The 17,786-nt window shown below is 55.9% G+C and overlaps 1 protein-coding gene across 1 annotated transcript; it reads left to right on the top strand.

Moving 5' to 3' along the window:
• The first annotated feature begins 3,498 nt into the window (after positions 1-3,498).
• Positions 3,499-10,560, top strand: INHBB (inhibin subunit beta B). Its single transcript, XM_028533493.2, has 2 exons — positions 3,499-5,362; positions 7,850-10,560. Exons 1-2 carry the CDS (start codon positions 4,915-4,917, stop codon positions 8,623-8,625), a joined length of 1,224 nt encoding a protein of 407 aa, XP_028389294.1. The 5' UTR covers positions 3,499-4,914; the 3' UTR covers positions 8,626-10,560.
• Positions 10,561-17,786: the final 7,226 nt, after the last annotated feature.

Genomic DNA, 17,786 nt, shown 5'->3' with positions numbered 1-17,786 from the left:
TGGGTGCCTCAGCTCTTTCATCCATTACTTCTCAAGTGTGATACTTCACTTGAGAAGCATTCCGAGTAGGTATCGTGCTGGGACTAGGCAGCTACAGATGAATAGCATAGATGGTCTCACTCCTGGAGCTCATGAGTTTCAGAGATGACACTGTGGGGGGGGGGGGACCTTGGAGGGACTTAAGGATGTGGGGCTGTTGGGGCCCTCGAAAGACAGGCACTATTCAACTGCCCTGGTGGGAAATTTGGGGATTTCTTGTCAAAATAACCCTTCCATGCCCACTTTCTCTTCAAGGACTTGCCTGTGTTACCTCAAAGTCATGCCTTGAGGCATTCTGAAGGAGCTCTGCTTTGGTGTCTGGACTGTTACAAGGGTCATCTTAGCCCCTTGCCCCTTGGGGGCCCTCCAGCTGGATCCTGGTTCACATCTGGCTCCAGGCTTGCCCCTCCCTTATTTCTTAGGCCGCTGGGTGGGTAGGACCTCTCATGTGGTCTGGTACGAGGCTCCTTCCATTCAGACAGCTGTTCAGGCGTGATGGGTGATGGTGATCGGCAACAGAAGTTTCTGGGCCAGTGGTGCAAAAGTGAACATCAAGTCCCTGAGCTCAACCAACTCTACCAAGCAGGCTGTGAGTGCCCACTGAAGTGAAGGGCTTCTCTTCCTCTTACACTCCGCAGAGGCTGTGGTCAGTACTGTACCTGAGTTCTCAATTCTTTTAGCAAATGAACACTAAGACTCATTTTTATGGTTTGCTTTGTCACTTTGGATGTTTTCATCATCCTCAAGTTGACACTTACCTGTGGATTATGCAGAAAAAATCTTTAGAGAGCAAGTGCTCTGAAGTCCCTAATGAAGCCTTCTCCATGGTCTGTGTGCCCATATCCACGATGTGGTCATGTTTCTTCCTACCTTCCTGATTGGGCCCATATTCCTTGATGGCAGCAGGAAGCTAGCATTGTGTGTGTGGGGGGGGGGGGGGGGGGGGCGTGGCCTGGTCCTGCAGCCCATTTGCAGGGCGTTGGCTACAACATCGATATGCATTATTGTATTCAAAACTGACAGGCACAATCATATCCCTGCCTGAGACTGAAGGCTGAGATTGCCAGTACAAGAACTGAGGCCAGTGCTAAATGAAGCTTCGAAGCAACAGGAACAGTTCCTTGCCCCTCAGTAGGGGGTGGGGGCTCCCCACATCAAAGCACAAGGTGACCTGGAAGAACTCAATTTACACCCTTAGCTCCCATGGGCTGGGGGATCAGCAGAGGGCGGGATAATCTCAGCTTCTTGAGCAGATGGTTTCTGACTACCGCTTGACCCAGTTCCCTCCCAGCAGATGACCAGCAGCAAGGCTGACAGCTCCTCCACCAGGGGAGCAAAATGTGGACCCTCCTCTCAACCTCCTCTTCCCTCCTCCTACCAGCAAGGATGCAGTGGCTTTTGCCTTTCCCAGTGCCAGGTCAATGGATAGGATGCCCCCAAAGGCGAGTAGCAATTTTCCCTTCCCCCAGCCCTGTCCAGCCCAGGTGGGACTCACAGTACGAAGTTTTGTAACCAGGCAGGCAAGGAACACTGCTGTGAGGGCTTGTGCTGGGAAGTGGAGGGTGTTAAATCTTTCACTGACTTAATGACTTCTCTCATCCATTTGTTTAATCAATCAACCAATGAAACATTTGTTCAATAGCTCCCTGGATCATCTGCCAGGTCAGGCATCAGACAGGGCCCATGAGGCCTAGTTGCTGTCCTCCAGGAGCCTGAGGCCCCACACAGGAGATACACAGGTGTGGAGACGACAGCTAGGCCCTGGGTTGAGGGGCCTAATCTGACAAATAATTATTCAGGGCACAAGAAGGCCATGGCAGGTTTCAGCGAGGAGGAGATATTGGGCTGAGACTTTAAGACTGAGAATTTGCCAAGTAGCTGATGGCTCTGGTGATGGAAAAAGGCAGAGGACCACAGCCTGTGTGCCTGGTGGAAGATGCGAGCAAAACCACAAAGCTGGGTCCAGCCTAGCTCAGGGCCACTGGGTAGAAGGTGCTGGCCCAGGCTTCCCCCAGGAGGAAGAAGCACCTCCTTCCTGACTAGGAATCACAGGCGCTGGGACAGGGCAGGGGGTGAAACCCGAGGGCACAGAGTGCTGTTTGGGAGCTGCAGAGAGCTGGGCTCTGGAGAAGCCCTAAGGAGGCAGAAGGTCTGCCATCCCAAGGACCCTCCAGGGCCTTTGCTTCTTTCAGTTTCCCGGTTGTTGAACCCAGACCGGCTAGCCCCATTTTTTGCCTCAGGAGCCACCTGGCATCTTCGGTCGGTTCCTCTGATTGGGAGGGAGGGGGCGCTCGGCCTCCAGATTTGCGGGTCTCCGGTCCCGGCTGAGCTCCCCAGCAGCTAGGCTGGCCTGAGAAGCTCGCGAAGGGGTTTGGGGTGGAGGGTAGAAATCCTGAACTGGAGGCTACGGTTTGCCTCTGGTGGTCCTGGGTTGTCCAATATCCTAGAAAAGCCCGAATGACCTCCCATCCAGATTTGGCCTTTAAGTTTCGCCTGTTTCGGGGGCGCGTTGGGTGGGGGATCTGGACGACGGAGGGGAGAGGGCAGGGCCCTGTTTCTGGCCGGGCGCTGCACCCTGTAGTGCTGCTTCGCGCCCAGGTCGGGGAGTAAGGAGGGACAGAGGAACGGATGGCATTTGGGGGTCTGCACGCGGGTGGGAGTTCGGTTTCCAATGACAGCGCCCCTTGCCTGGTGGCATGAGAACGGTGGCCTTGAAATTAGAGTTGACTGGGTTCTGCGAGGAGACTGGCCCAAGTTTTCTCCTTTGGGGTTCCCAAACAGCCCGCGTAAAATAGGTGTTCTTGTCCCCTCTCTTACAGATGAGGAGGTAGAGCCTAGGGAGGGTGAAGGCTGTACCCAAGGTCACTCCTACCAAGCTGGCAGTGGCTGAACTTCAACTGGAACTCGGGTTTATCCGAGGCCAAGGTTTGCCAGTTGGAGGGGTGGGTGGGTGGGTGGTGGTGGTGTTGGATCCCCGCACACTCGAGGAGTCCCACCAGGCTTAGAGCCTGCGAAAGCAGCGGCTAGCCAGGCCTCTAGCGGCCGCTTCCCCTGCCCCTCCAGCCTGCAGGTCTCCCGCCTCTCCCAGTGCGCCGCGGCCCGGGGCGCTCTTCTAAGGCTCTGCATTGCAGCCGGGGAGCGACAACCACCAGCAAAGCCAGCCCTCGTTCCCGAAGCTGTATCTCTTCCCGCACTCCCCCGAGCCCACCTCGCCAGGCTCGAGAGGCGAGAGTTGCCTCTCTTGATCTGGGAGGGCGGCAGTAGGGACGAGGCAAGGCCTGCGCGGCCGTGGGGAGGGGGCAAGTGCCGGGATCCTGGGCCCGGAACCCGTCGGTGCCACCCGCCGCCCAGCTGGGTGAGGGTCCGGGGTGCCCACGTGGTGGGAAAGTTTCGAGACAGCAAAAGTGGCCGGGCATTGCAAGGGTGGGGGGAAGGGAGAGGGCCGGCTCGCCCCTCCTTCTCGCTCGGGCAGAAAGGAAAAAATCGGAGGGAAGCGGGGGTGGGGGTGGGGGGAACCGGCAGCGCGGACCTGAGCAGATTCCGCCTCTTCTCACCATCACCCCCCGGCCCGGCCCCCCCCCCCCCCACCCCGCGGGGAAGCTGGAGCAGGGAGGCACCGACAGTCTCCTCCCGCATGTCCAGGGCGAGACCCGACCCCCCCCCACCCCGCCCCCGCCAACATTTTTTTTTTTTTTTTTTTTTGCCAACGTCTATCTCAACGCGCGCGCACTTACGGAGATTGTGCGGCTTTTTCCCACTTGGGAGAAAAAACGAGGAGAGTAAAAGAGAGGGCAAAGAGAGGACTCCTCCTCAGCGGGCTCTGCACTCTGTGTTGCAGCCGGGCGCGGGGACGCGGCCGCCACCCGCCCGCTTTCTTCCGGCCCTGCGGCTGGTGCCAGTGGGAGAGCGAGCTAGAGCACCCGCACCGTTGCGAGACTTTTCGGCGCTCGAACGGACACCGCCACCGCCGCAGTAGTAAGAAGAGCCAGGGGCGAGAAGAGCACTGCCAGTGCTTCGCCTTTCTCTCACGGCGCCCCGCGACCCACCGGCCCGCGCAGGCAGGCACAGAGAGGGAGGGCGAAGCGAGGAGGCGGGCGGAGCAGAGGCCGGGCGAAGCGCGCAGCGGCCGGCCCGCCCGCCGGTGGATGGATGCGGCGCCCCGCGAGCCTCGAAACAACTTTGCCGTGTGACGCGCCGGGAGGACTGCAGGGCCCGCGGCCGGGGGTTCCGCGTCGCCTCTGAGCGGATCCGCGCTCCCTGCACTGCGTTCGCTCCGCTCCGCCGCCCGCGGCGAGGACGACCCGCCCGCGGCCGCCACCCAAGGCTCTGCCTCCGTGCGAAGCGGCGCTCAGGTGCGAGTGTGGGGCCCCCGCCGCAGAGCCCGCCGCAGCGCCTCGCCGAGCCGCGCCCGGCTGCACTCCGGGGGCTTTAGCGCCTTCGCTTCCGTCTCGGCCAAGTTGCGTCGACCGGCCCTTTCGCCACCTTCCCCTCCCGGCAGCCAAGCCGCCGCCGCCTCCGCTTTCGCTTCATCCGAGCGGGGACTGCGGGGCCCCGACGCGGAGAAGATGGGGAGAAGGCTGCAGATACTCAGGCGCCCCGAGACGCCCGGACAGCAGTGACCCTCCAGCTCCCGCCTCGCCCCACTTGCCTCTCCGGCCCCCGCGGCCCTCGGCGCCCCTTCCCCTCGGAGCAGAAACCCCGCAGCCCCGCCGGCCCCCTCCCTCTGTGAGCCGGCGGCGGCGGCCCTCCCGGCAGGCGGGCGGAGGCCCGGGCGGGCGGGGGCGGGGAGGGGCGGCGCGCCCAGAGCCCGGAGCCCGGCCCTGCGCTCCGCTCGGCTCGCCTCGCGGCGGGCGCCCTCGTCGCCAGCGGCGCACCATGGACGGGCTGCCCGGTCGGGCGCTGAGGGCCGCCTGCCTTTTGCTGTTGGCAGCCGGCTGGCTGGGGCCGGAGGCTTGGGGCTCGCCCACGCCCCCGCCATCCCCCGCCGCGCCGCCGCCGCCCCCGCCGCCCGGAGCTCCAGGCGACTCGCAGGACACCTGCACGTCGTGCGGTGGCTTCCGGCGGCCGGAGGAGCTGGGCCGGGTGGACGGCGACTTCCTGGAGGCGGTGAAGCGGCACATCTTGAGCCGCCTGCAGATGCGAGGCCGGCCCAACATCACCCACGCTGTGCCCAAGGCCGCCATGGTCACGGCTCTGCGAAAGCTGCACGCTGGCAAGGTGCGCGAGGACGGCCGTGTGGAGATCCCGCACCTCGACGGCCATGCCAGCCCGGGCGCCGACGGCCAGGATCGCATCTCTGAGATCATCAGCTTTGCTGAGACAGGTGGGTCGGTCCTGCGGGCAGCTAGCCGTGGCCCTCAAGCCCTCCCAAAGCCCTCACCTTCTCCTTGCCCGCTCTGGCCGCCGCAGCCAGCGCGCCCTCCGGGACCTGGACTCGCGGCCCAGGCGCTTGCCCCTGGCTCCGTGCGCTCCGTCCCGATTGCGGTCTTCTTAACCCGGGGAGCAGATTTCTTGTTGCTCCCCCTACTCTCGCCGAGGAGCGCCTTGCCCTCTACCCCTGCTCTCGGTAATCCGACCCCAACGCCTCTGGGTGGGCGTCCCTCTCCCGGCAGTTGCGTGCGGCCCTGGCTCCGCAGGCACTTGCTTGGTGATTGCTTAATGTTTTTGTTTCCCACGATCGGAGTGTAGGCTTAGCAGTGTGGCTGGAGATGTGTGTGCTTGTTGATATTCGTGGGCCGGAGGAGCTGTGTGTGTGTGTGTGTGTGTGTGTGCGCGCGCGCGCGTGTGTGAGTGTGTGCGTGCCTGCATGAGAGGCCCCAGGGCCGCTGCCATCACCGGGCGGCGTGGGCTTGCCAGGATTGCTGAAGCCTCAGCAGGGAGAGCTAGGCAACCTCTTCCGATTGTGTGGGCACTGGAATCCGGCGGAAGGCAAGCTTCTCAACAGGTCCCATCATTTACGCACAGAAAGATGCGGCTGGGGGACAGCCCTATGGTTTGGGGCTCGCCTGGCAGCGCAAGCAACCCCCTTGCCTGAGAGCCACAGAGTTTGTAGTTAACAAAGGGTAGGAGTCCTTTCTGGATTCTCCCCTGGCCCTGGGTTGCAAATTTCTACCACTGTCTAAATATAAAAATCAAGATAGGAAAAAATCTTTCCAAACTTTAAAAGAAGGAGAAAAATGTGCCCGCATTAAAATGCTGTGTTTTCAATTCCGCTGTCCTTTTCAGGACTTCAATGAGCCAGGCTGGCTTTTGTGCCTGAGACTCAGCCCGGTTTGCTCAGAGGGGACTACCTCTAGGTTGGGAAGGGGGAAGCCCTGGTGTGGTCAGGGTGGGGGTTAGGCAGGAAGCCTGGGGTGGGGGGAACAGTTGTGCCCGCAGGCTGCAAATGCCCCCACCCTCTGAGGCAGCAGGCAGACTGGGCTGGTGCCGCCTGGGGATGAAAAGGGATGAAAAGTTTTGCATGGCCGGGTGTGGAGAAAAGCAGAGACAATCCGCACTGGTCTGTGCTTAGAAAGAAACACATTGCTGTCTTAGCTGTCCGATCGAATGGGGAAGCTGGGCATACAATTAGAGAGCTTGGATTAAAAGATGCTTTGGGACCCAGAGTAGAAATGTGATTCTGGAAGGTCGAGAAGGCCTTTTGGTCCTGGTGGCACAAAATGACAGCGGGGGCTGTTATATTTCTGGTCTGTTTCGTAGAGCCAGCTCTTTGACTTATAAATAACAGATTCAGGTCACTGGCAGCTTGTCCAAGACCAGCTTTTAAGGCTGCACTTTCCCCCATTTCAAAGTCAGATGTCGATGTTATTAGAGGAACCACGCGAGGCCTGAGGAGGGGGCTGGGTGGGGGGACACTGGTAGGAGGTTTGATAAAACTAGCCATAGCCATACAGTTGCTTTATTTGTTCTTCCTGGGGGGGGGGGGTAGAAAGAAAGAAAGAAAAAAAGAAGAAAATAGATTGTCAGAGAATAGAGTTGCTAAAACAGAATGAGAGAGGAGTCATCTATCCGTTGGCATGGGGTCTCTTCTTGTTGAGCTGAGTTATTGAGAAAACTAACAAGCCAGTTCCCCCTTTCCTTGGAGATTTAGAATGTGCCATTAATGGGGAGTCCGGGTCTTGTCAAAGGAATGGACCTCAAGTTTCAAGGCTAAATGTCCTGTCCCTTGGAACTACCTACTCAGAAACGAGGGCTGCACTTTGCAGTCTGCAAAGCACACTTTCCTGTGTCAGAAATATGAGCAGGGCTTGCTTGTTTGCAGTGGAGGTCCCACTGGGGGTTGGATCAGATCGTGCTTAGGTAAACACTGGAAAGAGGCAGTAGGTGGCTCATCTTGATTTTGCAATGCCCTAAGTTAACAACACACACACACACACACACACACACACACACTTTACTGTAACAATCCACCCCAAAATCTTCGGTATAATACTGGTTTTACTTTTTAGATTTCACAGAGACCTATAACAACTTGTTAAGATCTTGGCCTCCTGACAAATTCCTCTGTGGAGCTTTGAGGCCTGACAGCCTGTCTCCAGGGAGCCCTGGACTGGGAGAGGTGAGGCAGGATTTTATAGGCCTGGACCATTCACCTCCAACCTGCTCCACGGTTCTCAATGGGAAACAATTTTCTTTGCCTCTCCCAGGTTACAGTCAGAGGGCCTTGGCCCCAGGAACGGTATTTCTGGTCAATAACGTCTTCCAGCTGTGAGGCGAGTTAGCATTCCAGCATTGTGCAGCAGAGTCTATTTCCCCCATTGCCTTGTGTTCTCCTCGAATTAACTTGGCCTGCTCTCCCGCTTCTCCGCAGATGGCCTCGCCTCCTCCCGTGTCCGCCTCTACTTTTTCATCTCCAATGAAGGCAACCAGAACCTGTTTGTGGTACAGGCCAGCCTGTGGCTTTACCTGAAGCTGCTGCCTTATGTTCTGGAGAAGGGCAGTCGGCGGAAGGTTCGGGTCAAGGTGTACTACCAGGAGCAGGGGCATGGAGATCGGTGGAATGTAGTAGAGAAGAAGGTGGACCTCAAACGCAGTGGCTGGCACACGTTCCCACTCACAGAGGCCATCCAGGCTTTGTTTGAGCGGGGGGAGAGGCGACTCAACCTGGACGTGCAGTGTGACAGCTGCCAGGAGCTGGCTGTGGTGCCCGTGTTCGTGGACCCTGGCGAGGAGTCGCACCGGCCCTTTGTGGTTGTGCAGGCGCGGCTGGGTGACAGTAGGCACCGCATTCGCAAGCGGGGTCTGGAGTGTGATGGCCGGACCAATCTCTGTTGCAGGCAACAGTTCTTCATTGACTTCCGCCTCATCGGCTGGAACGACTGGATCATCGCACCCACCGGCTACTATGGGAACTACTGTGAGGGCAGCTGCCCGGCTTACCTAGCAGGGGTCCCAGGCTCAGCCTCTTCCTTTCACACAGCTGTGGTGAATCAGTACCGCATGCGGGGGCTGAATCCTGGCACGGTGAACTCCTGCTGCATCCCCACTAAGCTGAGCACCATGTCCATGCTTTACTTTGATGACGAGTACAACATTGTCAAGCGGGACGTGCCCAACATGATTGTGGAGGAATGTGGCTGTGCCTGATGCAGCAGGGCTGTGGTGGTGGGGTGTCAGGACAGTCCTGGATGGGCTTTCTTTGCAGCCCCTGTGGGAAGTGGGTGTGTGGCGGGCTGAGTGCTGTTGTTCATTTGGGCTGCCCAGAAGGTGCCAGGGTGAAGCCTGAAATATTTTTCTACTACTTTATCCAGCAATCAGTCAAAAGCAGAGCAAGAACCCTCAACTGACATGAAATACTTTAAAATGCACACGTAGACACGCACAGCCAGACGCATCCTGCCACCCACACAGCAGCCTCCAGGATACCAGCAAATGGATGCAGTGACAAATGGCAGCTTAGCTACAAATGCCTGTCAGTTGGAGAGAATGGGGTGAGCAGCCACCATTCCCACCAGCTGGCCTGGCCACTCTGAATCACGCCTTCGGAGCACACATAAAAGCACAAAGACAGACAAACACACAGAGTGAGCGTGCACCGGAGCCACTGAGAGGAAAGCAGATGTGGGGGTGGGGAATGTGTGGGCAGGCTGAGGGCTGTGTGGTGCCCTTTGCTTGTGCAAGGCCTGCTGTGCTTCAGCATCTCCTCGCTCAAACCTGTCGGCATCTTCCCCTGCCTGGATCCTTTGTGCTGTGGGACCAGGGGAGCCTGTCCTTTCTCTCCCAGAGAGGGAAGGCGTCCATAAAGTGCACGACCTGCCAGAGTCTGTGGAGCAGTGGCAGTGACCCTTTGACTGTGGCTTTGGCCCTTGGCGTGACTTATATGTGTGTTTGTTTTTGGAGTGGGGAGGGAGGGAGAGAAGAAGGGTCTTAATTTGATGCTTTAACTGATTGCTAGCAGTTGACAGGTTATTCATTCCAGTTGCATTAATTGAAAAGGGACTTTTCTACCAGGTAGGACTTTGTAAGTTAAAATCTGGATTGTTTTAAATGGAAAGAAGAAAAAGTTGCAATCTGTTTCCTCTAGGACTGGTTGGAGAGGAGTGGAAATGACCCCTGGGGCAAAGGGACGATGAGCCCAGAGGAGGAAATGGTGGGGTGGAGGCTTTCTGGAAATTCTGGGTGGTAGGGGGAGACAGGGTGCCCCTTCAGCAGGGGGCAAGGGAGAGGGAGCAGCTTAGCTGCTCTTGGAGAGATGGGGAAGGCTTTTGGCTGCTTTCCAGAAGTTGCCAGGGCATGTGGGCCCTAGTCCCCAGGGCTGACCATGGACCTGGTCCCCATCCGCTCGCCCGCCCACCCGCCAGCCAGCCCCTCCTAGCACTTGCAGACCTGCCCGAACGCACATGATATAGCACTTGCCCATCTGCGTGTGTCAGAAGTGGCTATTGGCAGAGCATTGAACTTGCTCACCCTGAGGTGTCCAAGTGCCATGTGAACTATGCAATTTAAAGGGTTGACCCACACTAGACAAAACTGGACTTGTACGACTCTTTTTATATTTTTATACTTGAAGTGAAATCCTTTGCTTCTTTTTAAAGCGAATGATTGCTTTTAATGTTTGCACTGATTTAGTTGCATGATTAGTCAGAAACTGCCATTTGAAAAAAGAAGTTATTTTTATAGCAGCAAAAAAAATACAGTTAAATGTATTATACATAATTTTGGAACCAAAGAGGCCAATGGATCAGTTTTAATTTTTATTAGATGGTGAGGCCATCTTATATGAGGTAGACGCTCTGAACAATCCCTTGAGTGGCCTGCCAGTGTTTCAGGGTATAAATGGATTTTCTTTATTCAGTTTGATGAGTCTTTTCTATTCTCACACACCCAGACGGTAGAGTAAAAATGACTGGTAGAATGCAGGTGTGTATCCTTCAATCCCCATGTTTGTGTTTATTTAATAAAGCTCCCTTTAGGTTCTGTTTCATAATAATTTAAAACCAAACGATTTTCCCATAGACTTGCTGTTAAAGTATTTTACATTTGTGTACAGTTTAAGAAAATAAAAGATTGAGTGTCACAGGCTTCCCGTCTTGTGTGTTTTCTGGGGGAGGGCGCTGGAGGGGGCGGCTGGGAGGAGGGTGAGTGCAGGTGTCCAGCTTTGATTCTGGTCACCTCATGGCTCACTCCAGGCATTCTCTGAATCCTTGACAAGCGTGATGCCAGAGAGTCTAGGGACAATGGCAAGAGATCAGAATGAAGGACAATTAACAGATCCATGAATTACACATTTGTTTACCCTTCTAGTCTCAAGAGTAATTATGTTTCACCAAGGCTGCATCTGTTATCATTTGAAAGTGCCGGGTAAGCCCCAGTCCCTGGAAGGAGATGTAAAACCTGGGAGGCTGCAGCCCACCTGACCTCTGTGCCCACCTCCATGTACTGACAGAGATGCCTGGAACTCAGAGGAGACCAATATCTTCGGGTAGGAAGAAAAACAAACAGGGCAGGACGCGCTAATTGTCCTTTGCTGTGGGGGTTGTAACTGGTGGCAGGTGACGTGGGGGATTGGTAGTAACCAGAGTAGAACTGCAGCTGCAGGTGTGACCTGAGACACCCATGAAGTGGTGCTGTCTTGCAGTCCTTACATCATGCTTTTCTGTGAAACGGTCCATTCTTCATTGGTCCAGGGTTTGGAATCTGAAAGGTTCAGAGCTTGCCTGAGGTGACACTGTTGGTACAGGCACCCTGGGCACTTGAACCATGGCTGGTCTACCTGTTCCTCTGCGAAGGTGGCAGCCCTAAGGCCCTGCCTTCGTCTGAAACCCTACAGGGTCAGTGGGGCTGCTTGTTTTCTTGGATCATGTGGTCTTTCCAGAAAGTCTTAGGACATTTGAGCAGGGGGGACCTTATGGATTATCCAACCCCATTAAGTGAACAATGGGGAAACTGAGGGAGGCCCCAGGCAGCTGGAGGAGCACATCTTACACAGCCAGCTGGTATCAGGAGGCAACCTCCAGCCTCTGTCTTTTTTTATTCCTTGCCTATTCAAGAAAGCTACTGCTTGGGCAGGTTTGCATCCTGCAGGGTAGATTTATTGATCCACGGTCTTGAGATGATCTAAAAATTAATAGGGGCAAACAACATTTCATTTAGACAGGCCTGCCCCTCTCTTTTGCAAGTGGGTGAGGCCCAGCAGCTAGTGGCTCCAGGACCTCAACCCAGCTCCTGCCCAACCCCTGGCTCTGGCGTTTTTTTCGGGCAGCTTCTAGGAGGGGGAGCTCAAGAGTCACCAGGGGCACTTCTGCTGTTTGGATATGGAGCACCCCTGGGGGCCCTCCTGGACTGAGCTTCACAGGGTTGTCCATGGGTTCTGCAGCAGCCCCAGGGAGGGTCAGGGACTCAGGGTCACCAGGCCAGGGGGCTGGCAACTGTGGTTCCTGCGTGGTGCTCTACCCCTGTGGGGTCTGAGCCCCTGGGGCAGTGGTGGATGGCAATAACTGTTCTGAGAAGTGCAGTGGGACAGGCACACATTCCCTGTCCCAGTAGGGTCGTGAACTTCCTTCCCGTGCCCCTGTGGTCTCTGGCTTCCCTGTGCCTTCCTCCTCACTCAGTACTCAGTCCTTTTCTTCGGATTGCTCTTTCCCATTCCCTCCTCTTGTCTTTCCAGTGCTCCAGGCTGAGGGCCCCACCTCTCCCTGAATATGCCCCTGGAGCCCCACTGCAGGCCTCAGGAGCAAGGCTGCCTACTGCCCCCCAGGTCCAATGCCTTTGACCTAGAGCCATCCTGCTCTGCTTTAGGGTTCCTCTCCCCTCCTTCCCTCTGTCCATTTTGTCCTTCTTCAAGGCTGTTATCCTCTCATATGACCAATGGGTCAGGCAGGGCCAGACCAAAACACAGGCTGTCTCCCCACCGCTGCCTCAAATGTCTAACACCCACCCACTGATTCATGAGGTCCCTGCAGCTACCTAGACCTCCTGAGAGGGCAGGGACAAGAGTCTAGGGAAAGGGTGTCCATAGGCTGCTGTCACACCATGGACACTACTTTGGACTGAAGAAAGTGCACCTTTGTAGGCAAAGAAGTAGAAACAAAACACCCTTGTGGGCAGAGGCCCTGGGAACGACCTCAGCCTAGTTACTAGGATTTCATTGGGATGTTTTAAGCAAATGACTAATGAACAGCGAGCTTTGCGAGAGGAGCTGGGCCTACTGCGCGTGAGGCATGGGGCGTGAGTGGGGTGGGTGTGGCAGACTCTGGGTGTGCTTGGCTGTGCAGGCAGTGGGGATGGCTGTGAGAGGGAGTGGAGGGGGACTTGTGGCTGAGGTTGAGTGATGGCTGTTTGGTGACTGTAGGTATGACTGTATGCCCAGCTTCAGGGGTGTGAGACTGTGACTGTGGCTATGTATGATTGACTATGTGTGAGTCCGGGGCGTGTGGTTGGCTGTCTCTGAGGTTGCATGGGAGAGTGTGAGACCTCGTGGGTTTTGAGACTGTGGGATTGTGCCATGTGGTCCATGGATAGGTGTGTGTATTGCCATTTTCATTTTCATCCTTATCAAGAGGGGATGTACCTGACCAGTTATGGTCTTTGTGATAGGGGTGGTTATGCTTTTTAATTTGGGTTATTGCTGGCAACCTCCCTGCAGTTAGAATCTATGATCACCCTCATTCTGGGCAGGTGCTGGTTGAGTTGGGCACGGATGTGGGGCCAGGCACCATTTCTGTGGCCTGTGTGATTACCCTCAGTGCCCTATCCTGGCCACTCAATGCCAGAGGTCACCATGGTGTCCCTGCAGCCCTGAAGTCTAAGTGCTTTGAAAGTGGAATGGTACCATCTGGTCAGTTGTTCATTCACTCAGCAAACATTTCTGTGTTCTGAGAGGTTATGTATTATCTCAGTTTAGTCCCAATAGCAATCCAGAGATGCAGGGAGAATAGATATCATTATTTCCACTCTAAAGGTGAGGAAATGAAGGCCAAGGAAGTCCTTCACTGAAGGTGGTAGAGCAGAGATTTGCCCCCAAGAGCTGTTTCCAAGATCGATTTACAGCCACCAATCTGCCCAAGGGCAGACAGGGCTGTTTTGGGCCTACCTGAAAGGGAGGAGAGACTGGGGCCCAGTGTTTTCTTGGGAAGGGACTGCTCCCCCTGCCCCTGCCCATGACTCCAACTGGGCACATCAATGGCATCTGTGCAGTGAGCTGCTTTTCCCTCTGACTGTGGGGACAGCCCGCCATGCACCATCCCCACTCTCTCCATGGCCACGTGGATGAGATTCTGGGAAAATGGACTATGGATTGAGTGAAGCAGAGCGGGCAAGGAAGCCGGTGGCCTTGCCTCTGGGCCTGGTAGTGGTGGAGGAGGCGGCTTGACGATCTCATTGAGAGTAGGCACTGGAAACATGGGTTCAGGGCCAGCAGCCTGGTTTTGCGGTCCCAGCCTGGCTTAATGACGGTGTCTGCAGTGTGGCCCAGAGGCTCAGGGGGTTGTCGTGAGCATTGAAGGGCCCGTCTCTATGTGGCTTTGCTGTTGCTGTTTTCCACCCCATTCCTCTGTTAAGAACAGTGCTGGGTGCCCAGGCAGGGAGCTGCCCTTCCTCTGAGAGGCTGGCTCTGGAACTCCTCTTTCATCCTCAGTTATTAATTCAGTGAATATTCCCAGAGGCCACGGTGATGGTGATGTTAGCTATCATTTGTTAAGAACTTACTGCCATCAGATAGATTGTTTCACACATCTGGTTAATCTTTACAACATCTCTGCTAGACAGGTGAGTGCCCATTTGACTGATGAGGAAGTTGAGGCTCAGGGAACTAGAGCATCTTGCCGGAGGCCTCATAGCTATTCAGGGGGAGTAGTGGAGTCTGTGGTCTTCTAGATGCTGCCTCCACTCCCTTCATTGTTCTGAAGAGAATCTCAGGGCCATGAACCCTGAGGACTGAGGGACATGGAGGCAGAGGTGGGAGGGAGAGCTAGTGGGGGCTGCTGCTGGGTATACCTCAAAGAAGCCCTTCAGAAGCCTCTCAGCTGTGCCCTAGCCCTCCTCCTTCCCCCATTCCACCCCCATAGAGGGCACTTGAGGGTGCCTACATGCAGGTCAGTCCCACCTGGTGAGAATGGCCACTCTGTGAGCAGGAATGGACCTGTCTGAAGTCATTGCTGACTCCCGGAGAATCTGATGGGGGCAAGGACCCACTTAGGTGCCGGGAAAATGCACACTGGCCATGTTTGCATATAGGGCCTGAAGGAAGGATTCTCAGACAGAGAAGACTGCAGAAGGAGGCTTTACTGCCCGCCTCCAGCCCAATTACAGGGAGCTTCGAGTGGCCTCTTCATCCTCGGGGGATGGAGGCGGCGTCAGTTTTCAGTTTCCCGGAGGAGGTAGGCACACTTACTAGATCCCGGTGGTGGGTTTAGAAGCAGATGGGGGTGCCAGTGGGAGGGTGGCCCTGGTCAGCTCACGTGGCTTTTTGCCATGGACATTCTGGGCTGCTAGTGCTTCATGCTCCATGCAGGCCCCTGTTCTGCCCCCTGGCCTTTTCCTCCTACCCTTCCAGTCAATTTCAGCTCCCAGTGCCTCCTCCCCAACCCTGCCCAGCTCAGACCCATCTCCCTCTCCAGCCCCAGGGATGGGGGTGAAGGTACAGTGTTTCCTGGGTGCTAACCCCAGCTCTTGTCTGGAAGGAGGGGTGTGGGGCTGGGTTTGCTGTAGCACTCCCCTCCTCATTACTGTGGCCCCTTCAGGTGCAGCACAGTCAGGCTCTAGTGTCCCCGGGTGGGAAAGGGAGGCTCTTCTTGGCACGGGGTACTTGAGAATGTGTGTATGTTGGGAGGACACGTGGGATCTGTGAATCTGATGGACATTTCTGCCCTCCAGGGAGCACTGAGCCTCAGGGACAGAGCCCTGGGCCTCCTTGTGACCACGGCCTGCTTTGTAGGCCACTGGGGAACCACCTGCTATACCAGGCATGGTACCGCCCCTGGTCTGAGAACTGAGGGTTGTCAGGCTCTGTGCTGGGGTCCAGGGTGTTGCCTCATTTCTCAAAGGAACCCTGTAAGGGAAGTAAGTCACTGCCATTATCCCCATCCACAGATGGAGCTCCCAGGAGGCCACCTCTCATTCCCAGGGCCTCAGAGCTCCTTAGGCAAGTGAGTTCTCTGCACCGACCCTGACATATCTTCCTAACTTTTCTGTCATGAGAGGGGCTCTGAGGACCCCCTGGGCCTCTTTGAGCCCTTGTCCTTCCTTAGAAGGGGGTACAGTAACAATTGGCTTGTTCAACCAGCCCTGGAATTGTTCTCTGATGACCCGAAGTCGTGGAAACTGTGCCTTTCGGTACTTACCCCTGGTGTGTGTGTGGTGGGGGAGTGTGGGTGGAACACATTAGCCCTGTTTAGTAGACCACTGGGGCTGATGCTGCTAGGCCCTGTCAGAGGGCTGAAGGCTATCCCCCTGACCTGTTTGGTGGAGGCAGCTGCAGGCCAGCACTGTGCGGAGGTGTGGCACAGGATTTCTTCCCAAAACTTGCCCCTGGCATTCTCCTGCCCCTCCTAGGTAATGTTTTAAGCAAAACTTGGTGGACCTTGTGTCTCCCCTGCATAAAATTCTCCAGGGCCCCACGGCCCCAGAAGGAGGTCTGACTGCTAATGGGCTCACCAGGGCCCAAGGCCTACTGCTCACATCCCCTCTGGAGCCACAGGCCCCGCCTGCTTTCCAAGCTTGGGCTAAGGTTCCCATCCATAGCTCATGCCTTCACCTCTGTTGCCCCCCAAATGTTCTTCCTCACCCAGAACACCCTTTCTCTCCTCTTTACCTGCTATTGGGATTCACCCTCAGGGCCCTGGAGTCAGAGCCCTGGCTGCCAAGGTTCATGGAACTCCTCTCTCAGTATCACCTGTGTGGTCACCCCTCTAGGCTACACACCTGGACTCTGGGGCAGTGAGGCCCACAGTCCTGAGGCTGGGACGGAATTAGTGCTCAACACCCACTTGTTAAATGAGTGAAGGAACATCAGTCTCAGGGTGAGAAGTCTGACCCCAGTCACCCATTTCCCTGCTGGAACACCTGAGGCCAAGGGGCCAATGGGACCTATGATGAAGCCCAGCCCAGGCTAAGACCAGAAGCTGGTGCTCCTGACCAGGTTGGCAGTTCTGATCACATCTTTGTTATTTTTCTTCCTTTTAAGAGCATCTCATGCCCCACAGGTGATTCATGCAAAAGCATTTTCAGAAGCCTGTAATTTGCCTGGAGTGTTCAGACTTCACGGTGAAGCGGAGCCTCATGCACATGTGGCTGCTATTGCCGCAGGCCAAGGCAGCGTTAACCCAACTGGGTGGCGCCCAGTGCCCAGGCTGCAATAAAGTGCTGGCTTCCTGGTTTCTCCCCAGGACTCTCGGCACTGTGGGGAAGGCATCCCGCCCTGCCCTTGTCTTCCTCTCCAGGAAAGTGCAGTTTGTCACCTGAGGGTATCTCATAAAAGCTCAGCTTTAATGAATCAATCACTGAGAGATGAACTGGTTAATGCTGGGCTTCACTTCCCTGTGGATGACTGGGATGTTAATGAGTGGCAATTATTTCGTCATTAATAATTAGTGCTCCAGCTGTGCTGGGGAAGCAGTGGAAAGTACACGACCTGCGCAGGCCAGCCCGCCACCCAGTGCAGCTCACCGTCTTCCTCGGAGGGTCTGAGCAAGGCCCATGACGGTGGGGCCTCTTCGCTGTTTCAGTGCGAGAAAGTGCCCCAGACCAGGGCTCAGGCACTGCAGGCAGGAGGCAGTCTGTGAGCTCCACGAGGGCAGGGGCCCCGTCTGCTTGTGCGCTGTTGTGTCTCCAGTGCAGGGAATGGCACCTGGCACATAGCAGGTGCTCAATAAACACTGATTGATTGCCTGATACAGGCCCTCCTACTCAACTGTTTTGTGATCTCAGGCAAGTTTTTTGCCCACTAGCCTTTATTTATCTCATTTGAAATTAGATTGGACTAGATGATTCATTCATTTATTCACTTCTCTGGTCATTCATTCATTGCTCTCACTTCATTTCATAACTGTCTATTATGTGCCCAGCGTGGAGTCAGTTCCCTACACAGGAGCCAGCATGCCTGTCCCTATGAGGACAGTTACCTGCAGCTGCCATGCATCCCTGCCATGGCCAGCAGCCATTTCCTGCTGGGCCTAAGAGAGGCTGGGGTCCTGGAGGTTTGGGATGGCCTTCAGAGCGGCAGGGTGTCCTGAGGCAGCTTCATGGAAACTTTAGCTCCCAGTCAGAGACCCAGGTGTATCCACTGGCCCCCACTTGTAAGTCTCTTGGAT

Source organism: Phyllostomus discolor, chromosome 4 (assembly GCF_004126475.2).
Source record: "Phyllostomus discolor isolate MPI-MPIP mPhyDis1 chromosome 4, mPhyDis1.pri.v3, whole genome shotgun sequence".
Classification (NCBI taxonomy): Eukaryota; Metazoa; Chordata; class Mammalia; order Chiroptera; family Phyllostomidae; genus Phyllostomus; species Phyllostomus discolor.
This window is presented reverse-complemented; position numbering and strand designations above follow the sequence as displayed.

Coding starts and splice junctions, on each gene's coding strand:
- INHBB (XM_028533493.2), top strand. CDS start 4,915: ATGGACGGGCTGCCCGGTCGGGCGCTGAGGGCCGCCTGCCTTTTGCTG. Junction 5,363..7,849: donor CATCAGCTTTGCTGAGACAG/GTGGGTCGGTCC, acceptor GCTTCTCCGCAG/ATGGCCTCGCCTCCTCCCGT.